This window comes from Phasianus colchicus, chromosome 20, assembly GCF_987193195.1.
Source record: "Phasianus colchicus chromosome 20, bPhaCol1.hap1.1, whole genome shotgun sequence".
NCBI lineage: Eukaryota > Metazoa > Chordata > Aves > Galliformes > Phasianidae > Phasianus > Phasianus colchicus.
The window spans coordinates 1,981,929-2,004,827 of record NC_143455.1 but is presented as its reverse complement, the minus strand read 5'-3'; the positions used below and the strand labels follow the sequence as shown (position 1 = coordinate 2,004,827).

General features: G+C 46.7%; 1 protein-coding gene and 1 long non-coding RNA gene across 2 annotated transcripts; both read left to right on the top strand.

Annotated features, from left to right (window-relative positions):
• Positions 1-1,174: 1,174 nt before the first annotated feature.
• On the top strand, positions 1,175-2,456 carry LOC149915344 (uncharacterized). The gene is made up of 2 exons (XM_090122044.1): positions 1,175-1,259; positions 1,394-2,456. The coding sequence occupies exon 2, from the start codon at positions 1,482-1,484 to the stop codon at positions 2,400-2,402; it is 921 nt and encodes a 306-aa protein (XP_089978170.1). The 5' UTR covers positions 1,175-1,259; positions 1,394-1,481; the 3' UTR covers positions 2,403-2,456.
• A 5,436-nt stretch (positions 2,457-7,892) lies between these two features.
• LOC149915343 (uncharacterized) lies at positions 7,893-19,260 on the top strand. Its single transcript, XR_016459071.1, has 3 exons — positions 7,893-8,585; positions 13,806-13,879; positions 18,174-19,260. It is a non-coding gene; the product is annotated as an uncharacterized LOC149915343 (long non-coding RNA).
• Positions 19,261-22,899: the final 3,639 nt, after the last annotated feature.

The window sequence follows — 22,899 nt, the reverse complement described above, 5'->3', positions numbered from 1 at the left end:
AACAAGAATGCGTAGATGCTGAGTGGGGCTGAGAGCATGAACTGCCAGATGGAACATGACATGGGGACAGCTGGCACAACGTGCCTTTGATTGGAGCCACCATAGTGCAACTGGGCTGCTGAACCCAAGCCTCACCCTGTCAACTCTGTGCTGGGAGGGCACTGAGGAGAAGGTCTGCTATTCTCTCCAGCAGCTGACCTGCTGGTTTTTGGCAGTGCCTGGCCAATAAATTGGCTCTGAGGTTTTTGAGTAGAATAGCATTTAGGTTCTGAGCAGACTTAAAGATCTCCTAGGAGTTTTCCAACGTTATTTTACATTATTTCTCCCACCTCAGTAGCAGCTGAATGTCAGCCATGCCTGCCTGAGCTGAAGAACAACCCTTCTTTCTCTGCAGAGTTTGGGATACAATAGGACTGCTTCAAACCAACAGCTAACACCCGTGGGGAGCAGCACCCTGCAGTTAGTGCCCTCAAGGCACAGGGACAAGCCACACAGATCATGAACAGTCAGAGCTCCCAGCAAGGGAGACTGGTGTATCCCTGCAACAGCATAGGCCAGGAGATGAGAAGACACATGAAGGGAATCAGGGGAGTGGAGCACCTCACACTATGAGAGTGGTGAGGTGCTGGAACAGGCTGCCCAGAGAGGCTGTGGATGCCCTGTCCTTGGAGGTGTCCAAGGCCAGGTTGGATGGGGAGCTGGGCAGCCTGGTCTAGTATTAAATGGGGAGGTGGGTGACCCTGCTGTGGCAGGCAAGTTGGAGGTTGATGATCCTTGAGGCCCCCTCCAACCCCAGCCATTCAATGATTCTATGATTCTAAACAATTTGCGAAGGAGAGATTCATGCAGAGACAGCATAAGTGCAGTTTTTATTTTCCCAGATCTATCACCATCACAAAGGGCAGTCACTGAATGATGAGGGTGATAATGATGTAGGCCCAGCCTGGTGCCCCACTACACGCAGCCCTGCGCTGTGAGGTCACCGACCAAGGGGCTGTGACAGCAGCGGGAGACGGCTGTGACCTCACTGAGCCTCCCTGCAGAAACTGGGGCGCGGCAGAGCCCAGCATCACTCGTGCCTGGACTCCGGTTGAGCGCAGCAGCGAGACTCGGAGGCGCGAACGAGAGTTGGTTTGGGCCGTGCTGTGGGGCTGCCGGCAGCAGTTCCTGGTGCTCAGCCCGCGGCATCGCCAGCGTTCCCCCGGCCCTGCCTGGCTCAGGCAGCCGGGGCCCCGCGGGGTGCGCTCGCAGCAGCGGAGGTGAGCGGTGCGGGGACACGGCCCCGGGGCGGGCGGCGGGGAGCAGGGCCGGGGCTCGGTGCTGAGGGACCGGGGCATCGCTGCTGCCGCTGCCCCGGGGACAGCGAGTGACCGCGGCCTCTTCTCTTTTGCAGCTGCCGACAGCTCCAGCCCGCTGCAGCGCCACTCAGGGGAGCGGCTTTCCCACCTCGGCTCTCCCCAGCCCACCGCACACCCGGGGCCATGCAGCTGCCCTCGGACTGGACCTGCCCCGTCTGTGGGCAGAACCGGGACGAGGCGGCGTACATGATGCCCTGCCTGCACCAGCTCTGCTTGGGCTGTGCGCTGCGGTGGGCAAAGCAGCAGCCCACCTGTGCTGTGTGCAAGGAAAACATCAAGGCCATCCGGTACTCGGTGCGGGCAGAGGAGGATTACCTGGAGTGCCCCATCCCGCAGCCTGCAGAGCACTCCGAGGAGGAGCAGGAGCAGCAGCAGGGCACTGCAGAGCCGCAGCTCGAGGCTCCCGAGCACGGCTTCCCACCCCAGGTCAGGGCGGACTTCTTCCGAGGTCATCCGGGAGACCTCGAACCACTGCTCCGGTGGCTCCAGCAGGAGCTCGAGATCATCACCGGAGATGAGTGGTGGGAGGTGATTGCAGCGCGGACCGCTGTCATGAACCTCCTGCGGACATACGGGCTGGACGAGGATGCCCTGATCCTGATGTGCGAGTCACATCTGGGAGACCGCACAGAGCAGTTTGTGGCGGGGCTCATCGACACCGTGACGGCCCTGTACGGCCCAGAGCTCCGCCCGCGGCAGGACAGCCAGGCTGCCCGTGAAGCAGGAGGGCAGGACGGCCCCGCGGCCACCCCCAGCCCCGCCGCCTCCCAGCAGGAGCCTCCCGCCTCCGGCCCGGGCCGCTCCGCCAGCCCTGCGGGCCCCGGCGCTGAGCAGCTCCCCGGCGTCCCTCATGGGGGGCCCGAGCCCCAACCCGCCGCCCCCGTGTCCCCGCAGGAGCCGCAGGAGCAGCCGGGGCAGGCGGCGGCAGCGGGCCCCTCCGCCCAGGGCACGGACCGCTCGCCTGGGGGGCCCCGACGCCCCCCGAAGAGGAGGGCCAGCAGCTGCCCCCCGGATTCGCCCCCGTCCCCCAAGAGGCGGCGCTAGGCCGGCACCCACTGCGCTGCTGAGCACGGCTCGGGGGTTGGGGGAACAACAACAACCTCATCTGTGTTTACAGACAATAATATTTGCAAAAAAAGAAAATGTCTCCATGCTATTGATGATGAAGTTGGGTTTGCTGTCCCTCCCCACATCGGTTTCTCCCTCTCCTGATGCTGGGGGAGGACACAGAATCGTAACTTTCGCAATCAGAATCCAGGAGAGAGTGCTCCTGTTCACACTGAGCTGGGTGAATGGGATTAATGGCCACCTTTCGGTCATTTACTGATATCGGACCCCAAACACCAACCTGCATCTCTCACTTGAAAAAAAGCTGAAATGAAAGAATCTCCGCAATCACAGAATCACAGACACGTAGGGGCAGGAAGGGACCTGAGGAAATCCCCCATCCAGACCCCTGCTAAGGCCAGACGGTTGAATAGGCTCGGTAGGTCCCCATCAGTACTGATGGAGCCTCTTTGTGAGAGGCACTTGCGTGGCGCAATCCGCGACCAGCATCACAAGCAGTGAGCGGGAGCCCCGTGCACCCCACCAAGCGCCGTGACAAATCTTTTTCAGGGGGCTTGGTTCCACCAAGCTGTGGATGAAGCTGGGACTGACGGCAGCCGAACCCCCGTGTGCACAAAAGGTGTTTCTGTGCTGCCCGGTTCCCCTGCGGCGCGGCGCAGCAGCACGGCACGGTGCGGCCGTTTGAGCGGCCGTTGGTGCGGGCTGAGCATCCCTGCTCCTCTGAGCCCGGCCCACCTATTGGCTGATTCCCCGCCCAACCCCCTGCTGAAGGCAGATCGTTTTTGGTGTTTTTTGCGTTCTACAAACACCGAGTGCCCTCAAACCCCATTCACCACTGTGCTATCTCTTGTATAGCAGAGAATGGGGACAAATGGTTAGATCCTGCCAGAGCTGGGCAGCCTCGTAGTGAATGATCTGACCGTGTTGTCCCAAGGTGCCCAGGAGCTGGAGGGTGGATGGGTTAACTCTACAGCTGCTTTTGAAGGTCTCAGTGCCCATGTTCTGCTGGGGAGGTTTTACAGAGCTCATCCCCTACTCATACCTTCCCAGCTGCAGCTCTTAGAGGAGAGAGTGATAATGCTCATGGTATTTTTCACTCCTTCCACAACGGTCAAGGCTGGACATCTGCTGTGCAGAGTCATCTCTGAGCTATTTGCAATTATTTCACCGTGTTGGGCACTGACCTGTGAAACCTGCCATGCAGTGAAAGCTTGGCCACATGCTGCTTAAAAAAATCTGACTGCAAACACTGCTTTCCTGTCCATCCCCACTTGTGCCTCATGTGTCATTCCTGCTGTGTATACCTGCTGAGGTGCTACCAGTAGGTCTATTTAAAATTTGTGTGAATATTGCTTTCCTGTCCTGCAATGAGCATGTTCCTTCATATCAGCTTTACTGTTGTAAGTGGCCTCCCAGGTAATTGTGCTCTTTTAGCCCTTGGTTATACTTGTTTCCACTTTCCCTGCTCACATCATTGCCTTTAGGTAAAAACTGTGCTGCAGGCAATGATGTAAGCATGGAAATTGCTGGCTTTACAGCTTGGCTACTCTGAAATACAGCTGGTAGCTTTCTGCAGGGGAAGATAATTTTATTACCATATCCCCTCATAACTATGAACAAACCTTGTGCTGAATCTTCCCCAAAAATTGCTCTCCCGAGTTTTAGTAAAATGTAACAAAAATATATCCTAGGCAGTGAGAGATCAATTGGGAAATACTCCACAGATACCTTTAGGCCCAGGAGACAAATTTAGGTCGAGCTGCCCACCTGATCTGCAGAAATGGTGGTTCCCAGAGCAGGTCATCTCCATGTTTATGCTGTCTTCAAGATTTCATGTCAATGCTGGATGAGGTCAAAAGGGAAAAAGCTATTATTTTCCTTATCTTCATTTGAATCAGTTAAGACTGCTTTCCCATGACAGCATCATCTGAAACTTCTCATATTTGAGTGACATCACTTTCAAGCAACTTGAGCTTTGATTTACAGACTATGCCCAGTGGGAAGATTTGTCAGTACTCCAGGTACCTGTAAGGACTGACATTTCACTAAATCAGCAAGGCCAAGGCATCAGTGTGGTGGTAACACCTGCTGCAAAAGGTTCCTGATTGCAATACAGCTTCCATAGCTCCAGTCTGTATTGTTCTCAGCAAAGTAAAGCCTTCAGACCACATGATATTTAGCATGAGGCTCTCTTCATTGCTGCTGAGCTAATTCAAGCAGGGGGTTTGTTTGGAGTTAATTGTTTGCTGTTTGCAAACTAGTCAATGAGTGTTTAATTAGTTTCCTTTATTTAGACATGATCATGTAAATTAAAGGGATAGTCATTGAAAAGCTGCCTACAGCTAAGGACTCAGTAATTCATTCACCATTACTACTTCCTCTCATGATTTCTTTTTAGCTGCATACATCATTTGTCTTTGTTTGGATTTGAGGCTCAGAAAAAGTTCTTCTTCCAACTGATCTCTGCTTCTGTTCATCCACAACATTTATAGCAACAGTGATGAAGTGCCCAAATTTGCTGAAGTTTTGACTCACTACTGCTCTCCAATGAGGTGCAAGAAGAAGCAAAAAAATTCTCATGGACTCTCTAGCAATTCAAGTAACCTCCACTGAGCAACCAGCCTTTGAGAGCTGCGGCTAGGTATGTTAGATGCCAGCGTGTTCAAGCATTTGGCATCAGCCAAATCTATGGGCTTTCCAACAGTGACAAGTTCAGGTGAAGGCAGTCACCACTTTCACTGAAAATCTCCACAAAGTTTTCATACTGATTTTTTCTACTTGTCAAACAAATCCTACTCCTGATCAAGACAGAACATCCTCAGGGAGATCTATCTGTGCTCAGGGACATCCCTTTTGATGTCATGATAAGATATGCTCACATTCACCTTTTAAGCTTCCAGAAATTGTGCAAGCATGAAACAAGCACTTGGTAGTGACTAAAATGCCCTAACACTGTCTGCTCTCACCACGCTCCAGCCCCTACAAGCCAATGACTGTCTCTCCTGACTGACCTAGCTAACTTCAAAGCCATTGGAACTCCTTTTACAGAAGCATGATCTAGTACAGACAGGAGTCAATGTGAAGACAAATGCCAGTGTTTGCTGGAACAGTTCCTAGAGTATTTATTCTTTTAAGGACTAGAGAGAATTATTACCAAGTCGGGCTGCTTGGGAAGTCAGCATTATCAGTGCTCAGCTATCAGTCATGGGTGGATGGAGAGTGAGAAGGATCAGGAGGGCCCTGGGTGTGCATGCATTGCTCAACACCAGCTGAACATTGGTGCACATTAATGCTGTCTGAGATGAAGCCAGGACATGAGGAGGATGTGGTGCAGTACTAAGTCAGGTTATGGCAGATCATTTTATGCATTTTGATGCCTTGGCAAAACAGTCCTGTGAACAGTGAAAAACTTGCAGCCCTTCTTTCTGTTTCAATATGGGAATTTGAGAATAGGTTTCAAGATCACCAAAAAAATCATCAATTTTTCGATAAATTTGCAGCTTCATTTTCAGTCAGTATAAATACATAACCTGCGAATTTTCAAATGAAATGTAAGAGTTTCAATCAGATATTCAACTCAAAAATCTGACCACGTCTCTTTAGCAGGCTATTATAAGCCCCTCTTACCAGAGAGGAATACCTCTGGCTTCACAGTCACACTTATTTGTGTCATTTCTTTTTGGCAGCACGTACATTTGTGAACAAATATTTTCAAGAATGAAGCATAGGAAGAGTAAAATTTCATCAAAAATCTCTGATGAACACCTTGAGAGCTCAAGGAAGAATTGCAGCCACTGAGGCATGACCAAACTGACGCATTAGTTTCACAGTCAAATATCCCACTAGTTCTATGTTTTTGTTGCTCTTTTTAATGTTTAAATAAAAAATGTTTTCTTAATAAAATAAGTTTAGGTACTTACATACATAAGCTATATTATACACTTTATATGTGACCCAAGACGATTCCTCTTCACTCAGTGTGGTCCAGATAAGCCAAGGCAGGCACAGGCAAGCTCCAAGGCACGTTGGACCCCTGCCTTAGAGTACTGATGGCTTCCTGACCCTTGTTGAATAGGACATAGCTTTTGGGGATGGAAGGACAGCGTCTGCACTGTGTGTGTGAAGAGAATAGGACTGAAAGGGACCTGCACGATCCACTTGTCTGACCTCCTGTGCAGCCAAAGCAAAGGACTGTCCTGCTTCAGGGCTGATGGGGATGTGCCCCTGATATTGTTGTCTCACATGTTGTCACCGTAACATGCTGAAGTCACACGAAATCTTCGCTCAGGTGAATGACCGAAGATGTTTATTGCTGTATTCCCTCTTAGCAAGTGACAGAGGTCATGAGTGGAACAGCAGAGTGAATCGAGATTTCAGGGAGTGAAAATGGCGCAGCTGGGCAGCCTCCAGGCTGTCGCTGTGTCAAGGGCAGTGTTTGATTGACTGTGCAGCTTGTAACAGCAGCTGGGAGAGAGGCTCAGAAAGCCAAAGCTCAGCAAAACAAGATGTACATTCAGGACTCCAGATGGACCCCAGCCTCTGTGAAAGTGTATCGGTGACAAACCCCTGTTCAGCTGCAGGATCCAACCAAAGAAACATTGGTGTCCAATGCTCTCCAAGATTCTCCTGGATATCCTGCCTATTCTGCAGCTATCTTTCCAGAAAATCACCTGAACATATTGTGTTGGATCTGTCCTGGGTGGATGCCTTGCTCACCCCATGATTCTTCAAGCAGACTGAAGTTCTGTGTTGATGAACACATCACAGGAGAATCAGTCCCAAACTCTGAGTGAAGCAGATTTCTTGCTTGAAATCACCTGCTGATCAAAGTAGTTCTTCTGTATGTATTCTGCCCCTGTATGCTGTGCCCTCTTACCATCACTGTTCCTCAGAGCTGCTCAAGGCCCTCCCTTCCTCCCTTTTTGATTACCCACTCTGAGCTTCTTGGAAACAGCTGAACAGCTGAGTGCTGTGAACTGGAAGCTGAAATCAGAGCACTTCCTTTTCAGTGGCTACCATGACCTCATCATTTAACTTCTTTGTGCTTTGGGTCCTTTCAAGGAGGCTGGAGATAAAGAAATGCAAGACTTCCCTACTTCATATTCTTGAACTGCTATGAAGTCCTTGCAGAACCTTGCCAGTAGCTGTTGGAAAACTGCTAATCTATTTGGCTAATGGAGGTATTTACCTTAGCTCTGTGCAAGTCTTTTGTTTGTTGACCTTACTGGTGATCACAGCCAGAAGTTTTTCAGCTGCAGCTCTTGCGTATCCCTCTTCTTTTACAGAATCACACAATGGCCAGGGTTGGAAGGGACCTCAAAGATCACGAATCTCCAACCCCCCTGCCACATGCAGAGCCACCAACCTCCCCATTTAATGCTAGACCAGGCTGCCCAGGGCCCCATCCAACCTGGCCTTGAACACCTCCAGGGACGGGGCATCCACAGCCTCTCTGGGCAGCTGTTCCAGCACCTCACCACTCTCTCTGTAAAGAATTTCCCCCTGACATCCAACCTTTAATGAGAGCAAATGCTTGATCACCTTTGCAGTTCATTCCCACAAGTAACTGATGAACCTGCTGGTCAGAGGCTTGTAGGAACATTTCTGAGGGTGGATGGAAATGACAACTAAAAACTCTGTGAACTCATTTGGGAGCTAATTTACTTTCTGCTGATGTCGCAGCAAAACCCCGCCTCTCAATGGCAGAGGCGTCATTTCTCTTCTGTCAGACTGTGAGCGCACTCTCATGTGTCTGAGAAACATAAATACGATATAAAACTCTCCTTGGAGCCCACATTTTTTGGGACACGTGGCATTTTATAAATGAACAGTGTGTGCATGCACAGCTCGCAGTAAAAGATTACATTCTGTGTTGCAGCCTGGCCCAGGGAAGCAGATGAGACAGGGTCTTGGTAGTGAAATTCAAACAGATGGGAAACAGAAGAGTCAAGAAGATAGCTTTGCAAAAGTCTGAATAAACAGCCTCATGGGTCTTCAGAAAGTGCACGGAAGGGAGGCGAATTGTCTGCAAGATGTGCAGGACAGGATTATTTGCATTTCAATGTGTTTTGTGAAACATTACCATTTTAGTAGCTAGTGTTTCTGCAAAGGACAGCTCACAAGTTTACGGTTTGAATGAGCCACTGCTGCCATATCCAGGTAAGCTAACATTGTTGCTGCTAAACTATGTACTTTGTCGTATGTCCTAGGGCATTTCTAGGTAAACACCCCTGGATTTGAGCTACATACATTAATTCAGAAATACTCATAAATAGCCCCAGAAAGGTGATAGACTTTCTTCCCATGAATGGGCAGTCCACAACTGGATCACTTCAGCCTGGCCTTGCAACCTGGAGGCTCAGGCGACCTGTGTCAGGAGCAGAGCATCGTCCCCATCCAGGTGCAGCTGCTGAGCACAGCTGCACCATTCAAGCAATGTGATTGCATGTGACCCTGTCAAATGTGTCACATTCAGCTTAGACCAGGAGACTCTTTACCAAACCAGGATCCTAAATAATAGCTTTCTGCTCCAACAATCATAAATATTTAGGGATTTACCCATGTCTGGTAAGTAATATCCCTGTAAACTGACCTTGACAGATCACACTGAGTCAGTGCAATAAAGCATAAACAGGGTAGTACACCATGTGTACTGGAAGTGTAAAGCTTTGTTAAATATGGTACAGACATTTAATTAAAGTAAGTCAGAAAGGCAATCCTGGTGAGGTAATGTAACACATTACGTGTGTTTTTGCTGATGCCTGATTCAGGCTCCCAGACATATTTTTAGAACAGATCAGGTCACCCTGTGGAGATGCTAGTCCCACACGACACCTAGGTATCAGAAGACACCTACAGGTGGATATTTTAACACAGATACCCTGATCTAGAGCTGAATCCTACTGTGCATGCTGACCTCAGATGGCCATAAATAGGTGTATTGAACCCCTCGATGTCTGCTGGCTTCAGATTATATCATCCCATCCCATTATTATATTTGTGGGATTGGTGCTGATATGCGTCCCTACTGTACCCCTAGATTTTCAGAAAAGGAGCATCCAGACCAACCATTTGTAGCAAATTGTACTCAGGATGAGTTTAGCCTCTTGCTAGTCATTTGCAATGCTAATCTTGCTGGAATGCATACACTAATAATGAGGAGTTAATGAGCTGTCTAAACTTGCTTAGGTCCCTTTCAAGGATGAAGTTTGCAGTAATAACAAAGGCTGAAGTAGTTCACAGGGTTAGAGGCAGTGATCATTTGCCAAATCATGTCTTTACTCATTGAGAGATCAGGAATAGTATGGGCAAATGAATCTTTAAAAAACTCCTGGCTCTCACTCCTCAGTTTCTTAGAACTTGATTTGAAGGCAGCAATATGCCCTGCTTTGATTTTCTTACCCTTCCTTCCAGTTGTCTTGCTTGGAGAATTTCTTGTTTGTTGGTTTGACAAGAGAAGATGCAGATGAGGCTGTTCTTTTTGCTTCATTGTTTGCACAGCTCAACACTGAGTGTTTCGACACAGGTGCCACAAGACTTTCCCTTGATTCAGTTCTCTTGTATTTGAATAATCCTGACTTGGAAGGTCAACATCTTGTGGAGCTCTCTAATTCTTATATCGTAAGAATAAATCAATACACAAAAACCTTATCAGTCCTCTGGCAAACAGATGCTAGAAACCAATTTGTCCACAACTACTGTAGAGAATAAATACAACAAATGGACATAATGAATGCTGGCATGTGGAAGAGTATGCTCATGCCATGCTCCTCATCTTCTCCCACTCAAATGTGGTCATATCTTGGGAACCCTTTTCAAGGAATCTCTCTGTTGGTCAGTTTACTATTCCACTGATTTGGTAGTGGGTTTCTAAAAAGGACAAAATCTGTGTCCTAGCAGGTATTAACAGGCATTGTCTGCTCAAACATATCAAGAAACTCCACTAAAAAAAACCAACAAAACAAACAAAAAACCCCACAGCAATCAAAAACTAAGTTATCTTGATATACAGCAGTAAATAATGATGTTGCAGATAGAAAGGAAGCTCTGTTTGATGATGAACAAAATCAAGTTAGGTGACAGGAGGGAAGATAAGCCAGAAAGAGCCTGTATGCACTGTATGCACTGTGACCAATGCCAGCTGCCAGATGAGCTGCACACTGCATCACAGTGGCGTGGGACCTCTGATTGGGTCCTATGGGTGTCTGAGATGAGGCTGGGGGCATCTCCAGGATATGTCAGACTGGGACATTTTGGCTGAGAGATTTCAGGGGACTCAGCGTGCCCCAGGTGGGATTTGTGGCTGATGCAGTGTGACTTGAGAATCACAGTCATTTAGAGGGAGCTAAAAGAGCAGCCGCTATCTGTTTGCTTGTCACGATAGCATATTGATTTACTGTGCCAAAAACTCAGCAAGTATTATGGGAGACACGTGAGAAAATATCTCTTTTTTGAAAAAAAAGGAAGAGGCAAGAGAGCTTCTGTCTCCCAGTCGTAAACTTTAACTGTTCTTTGCTGTCACATGCCTACTTAAGAAGTTATTAATCCCATTAAATACTGAATAAAGACAGTATCTGCCAAAGGATATGAGCCGCTAATAAACTGTAATAACTAATTACAGTCACCCATTTATTTTCACTTCACTTTAAATTAAGTGTCTGGGCTACTTAATTGTGTACAGCAACTCCCTCCCTGCGCTGAGCAAATGTAGCAGACAGAGCCCAGGTCTGATGCTGGGAGCACAGGGCGCTGGGAGCCTCCAGCACTAATTGCCTGGAGAGGCTTCACCGAATTAATTGCAAATGGTTGTTTAAAGTCCTTGAAATTTCCTTCCTCTCTGTTCTGAGCAGCCATGGAAAACAAGATTTGGAAGTGTGAAGGAGGCTAGGGAGCAGCTTTGAGAAACATACGCAGGGAGATTGCTTGGTTTTAAGAAGGCCCTGCTGGCGTCAACAGATGGGCCTGAGGTGCTTCTGGTTTGTCAGGATGATTCAAAGCTCCCAGAAGATGCTGTCAGCCCCTGGGAGTCTTCCTCTCCCTCATGGCTGAAGTTGTACCAAAGCAGCTTTGGGCATCAGCTGCTTACAGTTTAGGGAAGAGGACAGCCCTGTTAAATGCTGCCCACCAGCCTTTTTTCAGGGTTATTTATCAGAAACCAGCCTGTTAATTGCCACCAGAGGTGTGAAGGGAAGATTTGCTCTTGCTGCCCTCAGCTGAGACATTTGCCCTATGTCTCCACTGACCCAGAAGAGCTACTGTGGCTCAGGCTGAGCTATGCTGTAGGAAGATTTATGTCTCATCTGGTTCCTAAATGATCTCATCTTGCCACTGGGGCTTCATGGAATGATTCTGAAGCTGTTCTTGTCACTCCAAACTTGTCTGTTTGCCACCAATTCCTCTGATAAATTTGCCTTGGTGCTGGCGGAGACTTCTTGGTGCTCTTCTTCCTTTGAACCTTCTTCCTTCTGTCTGCAGATGTCTCTGTTCATGGCAGGGAGTTGGACTAGATGGCCTTTAAGGGTCTCTTTCAATTCAAATGGTTCAACGATTCTATGAACCAACCCTTCCATATCCTTACCTTCTGCTAGCAAAATCAGATGAAGCTGTTTCCTCAGGAGTGTTATGGTAGCACCTTGGACAAAATCCCAGTTCCGAGGGAAGCAAACATTTTTCTTGTATGGATTTTTCATTTACAGAGATTACATCTCCCAGCTAAACTGCAGTACCACGTAAAATAGGACTGTTTCTAAATACATCTGTCTGTGCAGTAAGGCAGCTGCTCCTTGGAGACACTGGCAACATTGCCACAAGGTCCTGAAACTCCCCAAGACCCTGCAGCCTTTGGAGAGTGGGGATACGAGTTGAATGTCCTGCTAGTGATGGAGAGGCTTTCCTGAGCTCATGGGATGGAGAGCTAGGTGGATGACATTGCTGTTAGAACACACATGAAGAATCTGGGGAGTGAAGAAGGCAGTGTTGACTCTGGCATAGAGTGAGCATGCAAAAGTTCTACATCTGATCTTTCTGTAATAATGAAGGACACTTTCCCATACCTGTGTAAAGCTTGGCATGATATGACATGCCACAGACCTGGTTGGTTGCAGTGTCTTCAGCACAGGTGCTGCAAGTGGGCATTCCTCCTGAAGAGCAGGCAGAGGACATGGGAGCATCATCAGGGTGTAAAAGGCAACACACCTTCCTGACGGTGTGAAGAGAAGTGGGATGGAGTGGGCACTGCAGCACCCAGGTGTGCCAGTGCTGCTTATTGCATTTCTCCCCAATTGCTCTGCTCCTGTGTTGAGTGTGGCACCATGAGAACAGCACAGCATCGAAGGTGGAGATCACCATGCCTCACTGAGCAGAAAGCCTTTCTGCTTGCTTGTCACCTTGCAATCACCCTGAACTCATGGAAAAAAGTTAGGGTGAAGATAAAGTGTATTGAAGAAGTTCAAATATAGGTAACCCAGTTACAGTACGATAGCAGAGCTCTGGGAAGCCTCGTCCTCCATCAGGCAGCATTCAAGCTGTCAGAACATTTAACCAATATCACCCTGGGGGATCTGGCTTTTATGCAAGAACTCTTCATCCTAAAATTTCCTGCACAAAAAAAAAAAAAAAAAGGAAAAAAAAAAAAAGAAAAAAAAAAGATGATAGAGTCTAGGAACTTGTATAATCTTCATACACAGCTGCTGTTAGCATTCCTGTTTGAGATAAAGCCTTCTTCCTTCCCTCCCCATGGATTTCTGTGAATGTTTCAGCCTGACGTTCATTTCTCAAGGTGCTCAGAGCTCCTAAGCATGGAACATGGGCAAAATATGAATATCTTGGGGGGTGAGGCATGTCCCCCATGCTGCAGATGTCTGTGGTGTGGGTATGTCTGAGCACATTGCCTTTGACTCCCTTGGATTCACAAGAGTTGTGGACATTGCTAGGGTGTGATTAAATCGAAGGCATCAAAGGCTATTGGTTTGCATGTCCAGCTCTGCACCATGACTAAGTTCTAGCCTTGAGTTCTGTAGATGGTGCTTTGACAAGGGCACTGCTCATTCACATCAGAACACCGACACGAAAGCTGTATTTCTGGGATTGATAGCACATTTGGCATGCATTACCTTTAATGTGGGTTTTGAGGCATAGCATGACAACATTCCTCATCAAGATCAAGTGTGCTCCTTCTCCACAATATAACTTACGTCACAAAGCATTAGCTTGCTGCAAGTCCTAAATCATGGGCTATTTTTAAATGGAGAAAATAGAAAAGAGCATGAGTTCCGGCAAGATAAATGTAAAATCATAATAAGGCAGGCCAAGAAATATTTCTAAGAACAACTTGCTAACAGTATAAAAACCACTAATAAATCCTTTGAAACACGTCATCAGCAGGAGGACTGCCAGGGAGGCTACAAGGCCAGTGGATGAGTGAGGAATGAAAAGAGCAGCCCGAGGAAGATAAGGTGAGAACAGAAAAGCTAAATGAATTCTTCATATTGATGTTTGCTGTGAGGGAGCTTAGGGAAATTATATCAGTGGAACTTTTCTTTATGGGATGTGAATTGTAGGAACTGTCTCAAATTAATGAATAGAATAGTTACCAATCCCCCTTGGGGTTTGGAAGTGGCAGGCTTCTGGATAAATGTGATAAAAAGTAAAGGCATCTGTATAGCACATATCAGAGGATGTGATGCTTCACAAACCCACCAGCGGTCTTTAGAGGAGCAAAGGAGCATGTGGAGCAGGGCAACTTGGTTGATATGGTATACATGGATTATCCAAAAACTTTTAACAAGATCAAGCAGAACTGGGCATTGAGCTAGGAAAATAAGCAGAACAGCAAGAAGGATTTTGAAAAGTACCCTGTGATCTCCATAAGGGGAAAGATAAAACTGAAAGAAACGCTTTCATCAGGAAAAGCAATGGGAGGTACAGTAACACTGCTCTAGACTGGAAGTGGTAGGAGAGAGATGAATAGGGCACAATCAGTCTGTTTCTCATAACCAAAACCCAAGAAGGAATCACTGGTAACATGCACAGCCAGATTAAACTAAGAATAAGGAGATCATGTTTTCATTCAACTCCAGAATGCTTTACTGTCAGGTGCTGTGGGCATCAAAATTGTGCTGGAATTAATGAAGCAATTTAAAAAATTGAAATTAAACAGCAATTTATATTCTCTCACTCAAAATCTCCCTAGGCTACAGACTGAAAGCAAAGAAGAGTACATAGAGAAAGAATTGTCCTGCACTTAAGGTGCATTCTGATTCTTTCTAAACGTGGGATGCAAGATTAGATGGACCTGTCTTCCAACCCAAAGCAGACTTTTCTCCTTGTCTTGCTCCACACCAGTGATGGCTGAGTTGATGAACGTCAGCTGATCATGAGGGAACCACAGTCTTGGAAACCAGCCCTTAATGCTGCTTTTTCCAGATACGTTTGCAGAACATTTTTCTTAAGAATGTGAGATTAATTCAGATTGCTGGAAAACTGAAGACTTTTTTTCACTAAGTCAAAACAACAATAGCTGATAATTATTATTATTATTACTAGATATCTGCTATGTGATCATTATCTTCATAGATGGTGTATCTGGAGAGCAATGGAGACCTTCAGAGCTTTGTGTCCCACATGCTGCCCACCATCTTAATTTTGTGTACTAGATACATGATGCCCTGAATTTCTTCTGTAACAATCAATTTGATCTCATAGCAATCACTGCTGCTCCAATCTGAGCAGCTGATCCAAATTTTATATGATGAGAATCATAGAATGAATCATAGAATCACAGAATGGCCTGGGTTGAAAAGGAGCACAACGCTCATCCAGTTCCAACCCCCTGCTCTGTGCAGGTCACCAACCAGCAGCCCAGGCTGCCCAGAGCCACATCCAGCCTGGCCTTGAATGCCTGCAGGGATGGGGCATCCACAGCCTCCTTGGGCAACCTGTTCCAGTGCCTCACCACCCTCTGGGTGGAAAACTTCCTCCTGATATCCAACCTAAACCTCCCCTGTCTCAGTTTAAAGCCATTCCCCCTTGTCCTGTCACCATCCACCCTCACAAACAGCCGAGATCTGTGTAGAACGATGTACCTGCAATATTCACTGTCTCTGGCACTATGGTAAGGAAATCCACAAGTGCCTCCTGCTTCCTGCAGCAGATCAGAATCCTCTGGTGAAATCTGAATGTCGTGGGTAGGAGTGAAGTTTAGCATAAGAACTCAGCTAATTACATGTGGACGTGGGGTATGTGCAAAAGAAAATTGGGACTTCTGATTCAGTTCTTGATTCCTCTGAGGAGAGAAAATCAGTATTTTGGTCAGGTGCCCCTGTTTTAGTACGACTGAAACAAACCTCAGTTCAAGCCCCTTTTTCATCAGCTTTACAGTATAATCCACTGACAGGTGTCTTTGAAATAAACAGCAGAATGATGAAAGCTAAAACGCAGCATGACTAGAGCCTTCTGGTGGGTAGTTGCTATGATGTGAGTACTTGCATTCACTTTTCCTACATTAGTGAAAAGAAATGCTATGCTACAGTGATTGCAGAATCATTCTATACTGCATTAATTAATTAATTAAGAGGTCAAGATGATTTGCCTTAGTGGCATTCAAGTCCAGGTTGGATGGGGCTTGAGGCAGCCTGATTTAGCAATTGACAACTCTGCCCATGGCAGGGGGTTTAAAAGAAGAAAGGAAGACTGCCTGGAAAAGGAAGCCCTGCTGAAGTGTAGAGGTAACCAGTTTATTACGGGCAGCTCTTATTAGGAGAAACCCCAGATGGATGGATGTCCCCTTGCAATTCCCACTCTGCCAAGTGGGGTGAAGCACCTTGACCTAGACTGGTGATCATCAGCGGATCACTGGCTCCTTCAAAAAGAAATTTTAGCAGAAGTTGGTGTGAGGGAGGGAGAGCAACGGGCCCAAGCATAAAAGCTTGCATGTGGCCAGATTTAACTTTTTGTGGATGCTGAATTGCTTACTGCTTGGGAAGGAGCCAGGTTTTGATTGAGAGATAAAGTAGTTCAAATCTGTCAATAATTTACTGTCACTTGATTAAGGGTTTCTTAACAAATTAACACTTGATAGTACCTAAGGTGCAGGGTTTTTCATGGGAAAAGGCTGATGCAGTGACACTGGCCATTAGGTTTGCCTGCCCAGAGGATCCCTTCTTGTCCAGCTCAGCTTTAACAACACTGTGGGAACTATTTCCCAAACCTCATTAGCCTGCTGTTGGAAATCTGTTTTTGCCTGTTTCCTCTAGGTAGATCTGGGATTTTGAGCCACCTGCTGCAGCTGACACTTTTACTTTTTGAATGTTACAGGCATTGAAGCCATTCTGCACCTTTCATCTCAGTTGCTCCTTGAACACCTTCTAGTTCTGGCTTAACCTTTCTGATTGTTATGTGATTCCATACCTCAGTAAGAGCTCTTTCCTATGCTGAAGTGGGCAGCACAGAGCTCACCGTTTTACCTGTGAAGTTTGCACTATTTTTCCTCGGATGCCTCTACAGTGATTCACACAGAATTTTAGAATTGCAGAATGGTTTGAATTGGAAGAAACCCTTAAAGGCCATCTGGTTCAACTCCCTGCACTGAACAGGGACACCCACAGCTCCATCAGTGCTCAGAGCCCCATCCTGCCTGACCTGGAATGTCTCCAGAGATGGGGCTCCCACCAACTTGTTCCAGTGCCACATCAGCCTTCACTGACTGGTTTTCAAGTCCTTCTTTAATTCTTTCTGTTCAGTCTTTGTTCATTACACTAAAAAAAAAAAAAAAAAAAAAAAAAAAAAAAGCATACTGTCATCAGCAAATGTTACTTGGTTTTTTTGAGTTATATGGAAATTTGTTTGTTAAAACTTAGATGCATAAAGAACCAAGCCCAGATTTCATGAAACTTAGGGGAAATCAGCACTCAGCACCTAGAAGCAGGGCTGTATGGGGAAATCTTTTATCTCCTATATCCCATTGCCAGGAAAGCCCTACTAAGTCAAAATGAAGACGACTTTGTAGCTGGTACGATAATATACAGATTCAGTGATATGTGGGGTAAATGTGATCCTGTTTCAGGTCTGAATCTTTTGCAGGAGACAGCAATGTCCTCTTCCTTTTCCATTCCTTCAGACCATATCCTGGCTGCTCTGACAGCCTTTGTTTGGCTGCATTTGATAAAAGCCATTTCACATTCAAAAACTTAATTTGATGTATTTCATGTGTGTAAAAGTGGAACACTTCATTAAAATCAATCTCTGGTACAGAGGGTTTGAAACAAACAGTGGGTGGGATGTTACAGGAATCAATTACTCTCCTTTGTCAGTGAGGGCAGAGCAGGGAGCGGTGGGTTTGCTCTGCGACGGTGAGGATTCACAATAAGGATTATGAAAACCCCTCCAGCTGGCTCCTGCCATGAAACAAGCTGTCAGCGGAGGTTTTAGTGACATGGGGAGCTCAAAAAGTGGAGCTGATTGAAAACGGGGAGGTTTTCCCAGGGGAAATCTCTAAGTGAGACAAAATTGTCAAATGCTCTGCATTTAAGTTTCCAGGCAACAGCTGGAAACCAAACCAGCATTTTCATTTTGGAGCAGGGTGTACTTTAACTGTGTTTTCAAACTGAAAAGTTCAATTTTTCTATTGCCTGCTGTATGTTTCCCATAAAAGCCACAGAAACAACTGGGAAGGCAATTTATAGAAATAAGAACTTTTTCACTCATAAAAAGAAGTGTTCCCAATGACTCTTCTCCATTGTTGTGTTCCAGGTGTACCAGTACTTCCTCTGCGCAAGAAGGGCTTTCTGCACATCGTCACAGTCATAGAAAGTAGAGGCATCCCCTCCCAGTTTCCAGTTAAAAAAAGCAAAATGGAAGATCTGGAGAAAAAGACAAAAATCATAAAATATTCTGCTTGGTTTCTCCCCATCAGTGTTTTCAAATTAGAATACATAGGATGGAAATTTTCATTAGTCGCAGTGTCTGGAGAAATTGTTTGTAATAAATCCTCCAAACTGGAAAAACAAAACCCATAAACAAGCAGAAGCCATTTCACACCAATAAAATCCCATCTGTACAAAGAGCTGGGCCTATGAAAGCAGAGGAATGCCCAGCAGGGCATAGCTTTGAAAATAAATACCAACCTCATCATGAATTGCTGCTACTGTCAAACCTTTGGAAGTGTGGACACCCCACTCTGTGTTCCCAGAGCCAAGGAAGAAGTCCAGGCTGCAGCAGCTGTGTTTGTTGGTGAATCAACCAGAGGGGCCCAGAGAGACCTGCTGAGCCTGGAGCTGAACGAAGGCAGCAGCAGACCATGGCTGGTCTATTAAAGTGCTGTCGTACCATTTGCCCCAGCCTCGATCCACCTTCATGCCACCTTCAGTGCCTTGCAGACACATTTTGACAGCTCTGCTCTCCCTCTTTCAGCTCTTCACACCTTTTTCCCTATTCTGGTCTTCCTGCTGCCTCGGTTTCCCCCACTAAGCCATCCTGCCCAGCATGCTCCCCTCTTTCCCACTGAACACATCAGCTCCCACAGGCCAGTCTCCTTTCTTCTCCCTTTTCCCAACACATTCCCCCTGCAGCTGACGCTTGTATGCTGAATGCCAGCCCTTCCTCCTACCCTTCACCTCCTCCCCATGAGCTGTGCATGCAGCAAACAGCAGATTTTTCTCCCCCTGTAGTGAGTGGGGGCTCACTGGTTCTTTATGCTTTTTGCTGGTGATAGTACCAAGGCATGTGAGCACATCCTCCTCTCATGCCTCAGTTGCTGGACACACATTGACCACAGCATGCTGTCCTGGGTCAGCAGCCACATCCTTGGGACATTTCCTCTTTTAAGTGAAGAGTTTGATGTCTTCCACAGAGGGGGTTCTGATGTTTTCATTCTGGATTAAGTATTCAGCTCTAATAGCTGCAGAAAAATTACTAACTCTGAGCTTGACAGTATCACCCTGGGACTGTAATTATGATGTTCAGAAACAAAGCAGTAGGCAGCACAAACTGCTGTGATACTGAGCTTTGCTTTTCCCTGTCAGGACTGCTGCAGCTGTAGCTCAGCTAGTGCTAACTGGGCCATGATGGGGAAAATCAACACTGTGCCAAGGGCCTGTGGGAACACCACAAAGCAGGCAGGGATATTTCCAGTAAAGCAGGATATGTAACCCAAAGACCCTGCTGTCCTTTGCACAAAGACATGGATGCAGTTGTCTTAGGACTTTTCCTCCATCCGGAGAGGACATAGCTGGATCTGCTTTCTTTGCAACTGCAGTGTTCACCATGGTCCTGGGATCATAAGCTCTACTTGCCCTGTGGGAAGAGTCATTCTTGCAGGAGCTGTGTGGGGTTTAGTGAAGATTGTCCTGAAAACCAGATAATGAATTCCTGTAGCAGCTGTAGGCTGGGCTCTCCCCATGATGAAACCAGTGGGATTTGGGATCCCGGTCACCTTCTGTGGATATGAACCTTTGTTATTTCTGAATCATTCAGGTTGGGTAGGACCTCTTGAGATCATCAAGTAAATCCGTAAATCCTCCCCCACTCCTCTGCTACAGCAGAGCCAGCTCCAGCAGAACGCCCAAGGCTGTGTCCAGTTGGGTTTAGATTATATCCACAGGCAGAGTCTCCACCATCACTCTGGGAAACCTTTTCTAGTGTTCAACCATCCTGACAGTAAAACAGAGTTCATGTTGAATTTATGTGTGTTGTGCCCATTATCTCTTGTTCTGTCAGTGGGCACTGCTGAGAAGAGTCAGGGTACCACTTCTCACTCCATCAAGCATTCACATACATTGAAAATATGCCCCTAAACATTCTCTTCTCCAAGAGTCCCAGCTCTCTAGCCTCTCTTTATATGAAAGATGCACTAGTCCTTTGATCATCTTTGTGACCCTGGGCCATATTCAAAAGAAATCATCTCACCCAAACTGCCAAGCTCTTTTCTGAACTCAAAATAAAGAGGAAAAGAAGGTCAGAACAAAGTCCTTTCTACTCAGGGAAAAACAGATACCATCTCACATTTCAGTCATCTTTCCTTGGTCAGTTCACTAGGTCACTGGTGCAGGACATTATGCTGTGATTTTCTCTCTAGGCTCTGGCTGAGGATCTGTTTGTTCTCAAGCAAGGGGAACATATAACTGCATGCTTGTCAGTCCTTTTCTTTTAATACCTTTCTGTAACGTGGTTGGAGATTTGATATCCTACTGATCTGCAAATAATAGCTCATTATTCATTCCCCAAGGTCTGAAAAAAGCGTTATTGAAACTCAAACATTATAAGTTGGGGAGAAAGTCTGCTCATCTACCAAATGTGAAAGCAATCTCCTTCTTCCTCAGGTTATCCCAGTTCTCTTCTTCAGGTGCTCAGTGTCTGGAGCTGTTTGTCTTTGCAGGTCTCTTTTTCTTGTAGCAATAACTCCTCACCACATGTTCCCCCATTGGTTCTTCTTTCAAGCTGTATTTGCTAACCATAGAGGTACATTTCTGGAGAGGAAATTATGATTCTTCTCTCTATGGATTTGGAATGATTTGTCTACCAATGAAACACAAAGAAACGCAGGGAATGAGGTGGGAACCCTCAGCTCCCTTTCCTTTGTGTCTTAATTTCAGCTCCACACAGCAATCTGAAAATGCCTCTCCTTCTTGCTTCCTCTTTCTGTACCTTGACTCCTTTCCTTCAGATGTTCCAGCATGGTTATGCCCATCCATACCACCCCACAGCTCAGTGGGTCCAAGGAGGGCATCTGCTTATCTGGTGCTGTGGTGGTTAGACTGAAGGTGAGTGATGATGGAAACCCTGCTGCCTTTGCTTTAGTTGGAGCAAGACTGCTCCCATCACAAGAGGATCTGTCTGAGGTTGGAAGACCTGAGGCTGCAGCCCAACTACAGCCTTTCTAAAGCCTCAATTCTCTCGATGGAAAATACAACAGCCTCCAATGTGGAGAACATTTGGGCCAATCTCTACACAGAAAGGTTCCTTCCTACAACAGTGCATAGCTTTATATGGCCTGCTGCTACTTCATGTCCCTGACATGAGTCCACATTTCTTCTCTCATTTAAGAACTGCACCAACACCTCTCTGCTCTTTGGAGTCGTTTGTTGATACAAAACCAAAATGTCAGAATCCTGGAAGTGATTAATTTGATTCTAGTTCTGAATTAGTTTGTCACTGCAGGTAGCTGGTTCTCTCTCTCCTGATGCAGCACCTTGTTCTGACTGCCCTTCTGCCAGCAGTGCCTCATGTCCTCCTGGTATCTGCCTGCACCATCAGAAGGGGATGTCCAAGCATGAGCAGGGGAGTTTTGATCGGTGTGGGAAAACAGAAGGAGCAGATAAACAAAGTAAACTGTGTTTGCTTGCTTGCTGCGAGGAGAGCATGTTTCCTTCAAGGCCCTGAGCAGGCTCCCAACAGGGCCCAGAACCAAGGGACAAGATTATCTTTTTTTTTTTTTTTCTCTAAGATTTATTTTGGAAAAGAGCTGTACGCCCCAGCGGTTCCAATGGAGGGACTGGTCACACTGTGAGGTCCCCTCTGGGCCCATGTTCCTTTTTCCTCTAAGTGTATAATGCTCTGCATGGTGCTAATGAGCCCCCATTTAACTGAGCGATTTGTATTTCTTAATTAATCAATGTTGTCACATTTCCCTCCTCTATGGTCATTTGAAGAGTGCTCTTTTTTTGTAATACTGCTTGTCCTACAGTCAGTGCAAATGGCATAAGATCTCCCAGCATTTGTTCTTCCACCTCAGGTCCCTGGATTCGCTCATGAGATGAAAACAAACATTCCAAATGCCACAAAACCGTCTGTATTCCCAAAGCTCTGCTCCCCACACTGCTTCCCAGCTGCTCCACTGCCTTCTCCCACTTCAAGCCATTCCCAGTCTCTCCTCAGACAACGATGGTGTTGGCCCTGATGGCAGGAGATAGCTCAGCCCTCTGGATTGAGCTGCCAGACAAAATAAAGATGAACTTTGCCTTCAAACAACAGGCAGAGCTTTTCATTTCTGCATAACTCCTTGGTTTAATCACATTTCACTTCCGCAGATGGAGTTGATTGCTCTCCCAAACGATGTAAAGCAAAATAAGACCAGCAATAGAAATAACTGGTCTAATCTTGTTCCTGCCGGCGGTGCTGGCAAAGAGATCATTTTGTTGTTGTTCCGTGTGATAGATGCTCTGATCCTACGGTGATGGCTGACTCGGGTCTGTGCATCTAGAGATGCAAATTGGCTGACAAGAGCCCTTAATCCCCTCCTGCTCCAGCCACCACGATTCCCATTATCCTCTGGGAGATGGGATGTGGCAAAAGGCAACGCTCCCCTCACCTGCCCCTATCTAAGGGGTCTCTGGGGGCAGAGCTGGGGCTGACCTTGGCAGTAGTTGTAGTGTTTGGACATTGGCTGCACTCACAGTACACTCACATCACCTTTGATGCCCGCAAAGCAGACGTGGAAAGGATTTAAAGCAAAACTCCCTCTGTGCACATCCATCACGGC

What these genes read in the sequence shown, in the direction of transcription:
- LOC149915344 (XM_090122044.1), top strand. Translation starts at nt 1,482, where the DNA reads ATGCAGCTGCCCTCGGACTGGACCTGCCCCGTCTGTGGGCAGAACCGG.